The sequence below is a fragment of the Garra rufa genome, chromosome 1, assembly GCF_049309525.1.
Source record: "Garra rufa chromosome 1, GarRuf1.0, whole genome shotgun sequence".
Taxonomy (NCBI): domain Eukaryota; kingdom Metazoa; phylum Chordata; class Actinopteri; order Cypriniformes; family Cyprinidae; genus Garra; species Garra rufa.
The window spans coordinates 19,266,261-19,272,260 of record NC_133361.1 but is presented as its reverse complement, the minus strand read 5'-3'; the positions used below and the strand labels follow the sequence as shown (position 1 = coordinate 19,272,260).

The following is a 6,000-nucleotide window of genomic DNA, read 5'->3' as shown; positions in this document are numbered from 1 at the left end:
TTATTTGTGTGAATGTCACCATACTCACTCCTAAAACAAATGACAACAACAGAAAGGTTCTTCAGATGTTAAAGGTTCTTTATAGAACCATTTAGACAAAAAGGTTCTTCTATGTTTTTTATTTTATTTATTTATTTATTTATTATGTGCAACCATATCTCTTAACATCTCAAAATATGTTTTAGGGTTTAATTTGGCAGCATTTTTTTTTCTAGTGGTCATTTAAAAGAGGTTCAGTCAAATAAACATTATAAACAATACATGTGTTTGAACTGTGTGTGTGTGTGTGTGTGTGTGTGTGTGTGTGTGTGTGTGTGTGTGTGTGTGTGTGTGTGTGTGTGTGTGTGTGTGTTTGAATGTCACCATATTCGCTGCTAAATCAAATTAAAACAGCTCAACGTCTCCCTCTAGTGCAGAAAGTGAAATTAGTCCTAATACTCATGTTGAACAGAAAAGTGCAAACATCTTACCTTTTGACAAGGACTATTTACCTTTAATACACTTATCACTTGCACTTATCAGTATTTACATTTAATAAACACCTTATTTTTAACAGTAGAGTATGGGCAACCATTTGTAACTTTGAATGTGCATTTCTTCAGGTGTCACTTCCAGTTATTTGACCTGTACAAAAATCAGTTATGCTGCATAATATTGCAAACTTTTTTTTCATCATAATATTTTAATTCAGATGAAAGGCTATAAATTGATAATGCAACCTCTGAACTAACCTATAGGACATGGAAAGCAATATATTTAAACATTTGTGCCATATGCAATCTGTCTTCTGAATAAGGGGTAAGAAATGGGGTGATAATAGCTTTTACAGTTTAAGATAAAGCTTAAAAGATGTAGTTATTAAATGATATAAAATATTTCAAATTGATTATTGAGTGCATTATTTAATTCTTATACTATTAATATTTAACTTATTTAACTTGTAGTGAATATATAAGTATAGAACTAAATCACCCTTATAGGCTGTTTGTGTCTGAGCTTAATGACTTTCTGCACTTGCTATACTATATACTTCAGTGCGGTAAAAGTACAATTTATTATACTAATTTTATAATTATTTGAAAAGCAAGACGTCTTAAAAACTAGGGAGTTGAAATGGCAGCTGCAGCCAATGATTGATCCTCTGCTGCCATCTTTTGGTTATATGAGTAATTTCATGTCATTTTCATTTTAAAAAGATGTTTTCTGTGAAAAGACATTTTTTCCATGTCGTCTTTATGAATGAAAAATGAATCTTTAAAGTATTGCACAGCTGTAGAGTTGAAAACAATAAAGGCTTTAAAATATTATATGTATATAATATTATTATAAAATAATATAATACTGTACAAAAACAATCAGTTGTGCTGGACAATATTGCAAACTTGTATTTGTCACCATATTATTTTAATTCAGATGAAAGGCTATAAATTGAAACATAATGCACCCTTTGAACTAGCCTATAGGACATGGAAAGCAGGGGCGTCGTAGTTGGGGGAAAAGGGGGACTAAATTACCAGGGCCCCAAGTGTGGGGAGGGCCCCCGAAGATCAACCCCCCCCCCGGAACGTAGTACAGCGGGGGCCCCTTAGCTGAGTCAGTGCACAGGGCCCAGAACGACGCAGCGACGCCCCTGATGGAAAGCAATATATAAGTAAACATTTGTGCCATATGCAATTGGTCTTCTGAATAAGGGGTAAGAAATGGGGTGATATAGGAAATGTAAAAAAAGTATTTATTTGATATTGTCAATGTGGATGTTGTGCGAGGCCAAGACCCATTTGTATTCAAGGCTAGGCAATAAAGTACAACTAACTAACTAAAACCGTGGTATATTCTTAAATACGGTATAGTAGCAATGTATAATGTACCTTAGTACCTATCCAAAGCATGGTTTTACTATAGTATCATCACCATAGGCTGCTTAAAAGAAAGAAAAAGGTGCTTTTTAGCAAGTGTGAAAGTCATTATGTTTTCTTTTGTTCCGCAAACAGCCTTTGCTTCCTCTAGGAGCTGTTATCGGGTGTGATGGGGTGTGAACGCGCCCGAGCGGGTCACACCCAGGAGCACTGTTTACAAACACCAGGAAGAGATGACGTCATCCTGCATGAGCACATGTTCTGCACGTACGCGCTCCCATCTCCCTATACGCGTGCACGCTTACTAAGAATTGACCTCTGCGTAACGTTTAAACGACGTTTTACGTGTTGCTTAAGGGAAGAGGCATTTTCGCTCTCAGAACGCGTCAATAAAGGCGTTTGTTTTCATGACCTCCATACCCAAAACACACGCTGACGGCGCTGAGGATTATGGGGGAATCGGCGACTGCAGACGTGGAGAGGCGTAAAACACGGAACGGAGTTCAATGAGATTTTACTCCAGGGTCCAAAATCAATAAGGCTCATTTCACTCCGAGATAGACTTTTTTAGTTTCTAATGATACATTGTAATACGCTTTTATGAAGGTAGATTTTAAAAATGCAATGATGATGAGCTAAAACCTTAGTTAGTTATAATAAATCGCATTTATAAATTATGAATTTCGTTTCTGGCAATATTTTATACAGAGTATGAAATAATTACATTTCATTTTAAAGAGCTTTTACTAGCGAGATCGCTACACATTCAAATTATGACCCCAATATGTATATATATATATATTTTTTTATTAAACAGAATACAAAAATTTGTAGAGGTACTCCAATAAATATAGCCATTGTAAAAAAAAAAAAAAAAAAACCGGTCTGTATTACAAGATTCTAACCTGTTTTGATTTTTTTTTTTATATGTTGGTATTGTATTAAATCATACTTTCATTCTACATCCACTCTATTATTTTTATCCGATTTATTATTAAATTATTGCCGTTATATTATAAACCATTTCACGTCCGTGATCAATCTCCAGTCCAGTGTTGACAACTCTCCACATACATGCGTGTTGAGGCACAGCGCAACCGACCTTCAATCCGTCAAGCCATCCATATTCCTTCTCTCATTGGTTGCGATTGAATTACCGCATTCCTTAAAGCGCCTCTGATTGGCTGCACCGCCTGTCAATCACAGCGCACTCTCCGCCAGCGCGCTTTGATTGGCTAATGCCCTCTTCCCTTTCTCTCTGTGGTGAATCGCGGCGGTGGGTCGAGTCGCCGCCGCTGATGCTGGTGTCTCCGGTCGGGCACGTTTAACGTTTCACCCCCTTCATATTCTCCATTCATTTTTTTTATCGTGCCCCGTTCCGTGTGCGGAAAGATAAAGATGGCAGCGGTGGCCCGTTTGGAGGGTCGCGAGTTTGAATATGTGATGAAGAAGCGCTCGGTGACGGTGGGTCGGAACTCGTCGCAGGGTTCGGTGGACGTGAGCATGGGCCACTCGAGCTTCATCTCCCGCCGGCACCTGGAGATCTTCACCGCCGCCGCGGAGGACACGGGCTCGGGTCCGGGCGGAGGAGAGTTTTATCTGCGCTGTCTGGGGAAAAACGGGGTGTTCGTGGACGGGGTGTTTCTGCGGCGGGGGGCGCCACCCCTGCAGCTGCCGAGAGTGTGAGTTATTATAACCTTCATCTTCTTCATGGTCATCGTTATCTTCGCTGTTATTGTTGTTGTTGTGGTGCAACACCGGGAGCACGTGTTAGTGTCCTTATGTTGCACATTTTTTCGTTTCGCTTTCAGAGCCCATGGGCTGTGTCTCAAACCCTAGTGAGCTGCCTAACTAGACAGCACTGACGGGCGTCATGTTCATGCATCGTTTTGGTCTTTGTGTACAGCCTCGTTTTTATGCGTGTTCATACGATGCACGTTACATTTCTGCTTATCCTAAGTCCATGGAGCGTTTTTGGGGCGTGACAGACGTGGGAAGCATTTCTGAGCAACAGGGGGCGAGTGCAGCGTTTTTGGACACCATACGTGCATGCAATACTTTGGGGGTGTCATAGGTGCGTGCTGCAGCAGATCAGAGCATTGCAAGCGCCTGTAGCGACATTTTGGGGGCCATCAAGGGTATGCAGATGTTTTCAGGTCATTGCTTGCAACAGTTTGGTGTGTTATAGAAAAACACATTTTTTAGACAAGTGTAACAGCATTTTTGGGCAACAATAGGTGCGTGCAGCATTTTGGGAGTCATAGGCACATGCTGCAGCAATTTGGGGCACAAAAGGCGTGTGCAGTAGCATTTTGGGGTGCGCTATAGGTGCTTACAGCAGCTTGATTTGTTATAGGTGCATGCATTGTATTTGAGCATCATCACAGATGCATGCAGGAGCATTTTGGGGTGCATCCAATGTGTCTGAGCATTATCTCAGATGCATGTAGCAGCATTTTAGGCACCACAAGTAATGTAGTAGAATTTCAGGATACTATAGGTACATGCAGTATTATATTCATAGGTGCATGCATCACAGGCATGTGCACCAACATTTTTGAGGGCGTCATGGAGTTTGTGGCAGGTGGGGTGTTATGGGTGTGTGCAATATTTTCTGGCATTATAGGTGCATGTTGCATCATTTTTGTGCAACAATAGGTGCATGCAGCATTTTGGGAGTCATAGGCACATGCTGCAGCAATTTGGGGCACAAAAGGCGTGTGCAGTAGCATTTTGGGGTGCTTACAGCAGCTTGGATTGTTATAGGTGCATGCAATGTATTTGAGCATCATCACAGATGCATGCAGCAGCATTTTGGGGTGCATCATAGGTGCTTGCAATGTGTCTGAGCTAGGGCTGGGCAATTTGGCCTAAAATCAAAATCTCGATTAATTGAACATTTTAACTCGATTACGATTAATGAATGATTATTTTATTTATTAATAAATTATATTTATATAATATTTATTTTTTTGCCCTCATAGTTCACTGACAAGTTTTGTACAGTAAATATGCGCACATATTACGAGTGAGAGATTTTTGAATGAAGGGTGCGTTACTTGATTTTAAAATAATTGAAGGAAACACACACACTATCAACTGTCTATGATTATTTATTGAACATCAATGTTGAACAACTGAAATTAAAACAAAAAGTCACATTTTTCTTAAATTTGTGAAAAATAAATAACTTGCACTTTTGGAAACAAAATGAATAATTTTCAATGTTTTTCATATTAAAAGTAGAAAAGAAGCGCTATCTCTTCTAAATAAAATTATGTAAATACTTTTTACTGTATAAATACTGTTTAAGCTCTCCATCGACATGGTGGCAGAATAACGTAACGGAGCGGCGTCCTGTGACTCCACACGCGGCAGTGTTTTTAAAGGGAAAGTAATCAAAATAATCTACCTGGAAAAATTTGATCGATTATAGGTTCTGAATGTCGATTTCGATTACTTTTCGATTAATCGCCCAGCCCTAGTCTGAGCATCATCTCAGATGCATGTAGCAGCATTTTAGGCATCTCAAGTAAGCAAAATTTCAAGCAAGTCCCTGTTTTAATAAATGATTTATTGAATTTGCAGAATTTTGTGTGTCATAAGCACATGCTGCAGCAGTTTGGGGTGGTATATGAGCTTCATGATAGATGCATGTAGCAGCATTGTGTGCAATTTTTGGACACTACCTGTGCATACTATATCTTGGGGCTGTCATATGTGCATGCTGCAGCAGATTAAAGCATCACAGGCATATGCAGCAACATTTTTGGGTTCATCAGGGGTATGCATATTTATTTGGGCTGTATAGGTCCTTGCAGCGATTTGGGGTGTTGCAGGTGCATGCAGTATTGGTTAGAGCTGGGCGGTATGACCAAAAATTTATATCACGGTATTTTTCAAAATTATACGGTATCACGGTATATGACGGTATTTTTTTTTTTCATGCATGACTAGGTGTTAACCACATTTCCTAATAAATTAGAGACTAATTACTGCAGTATATTGGCTTACATTGACTGGACTAGTATTAACCCAGGTTTGAATGGTCTCACAAAATGCTGTTGTTCACAAAGAAGTGACAGTGGCACTCATAATTGTAATGAGGTGAAGAAATCAGAATTCATGATTTGCAGTCAAAATA

At 39.3% G+C, this 6,000-nt stretch overlaps 1 protein-coding gene across 1 annotated transcript in view; it reads left to right on the top strand.

Annotated features, from left to right (window-relative positions):
- Positions 1 to 3,108: 3,108 nt before the first annotated feature.
- Positions 3,109 to 6,000, top strand: part of foxk2b (forkhead box K2b) — a 53,241-nt gene continuing 50,349 nt past the window's right edge. The window contains exon 1 of the mRNA XM_073848234.1: positions 3,109 to 3,538. Coding sequence (XP_073704335.1) covers positions 3,255 to 3,538 — 284 coding nt within the window. The 5' untranslated portion in view covers positions 3,109 to 3,254. The remainder of the gene's footprint in view (positions 3,539 to 6,000) is intronic.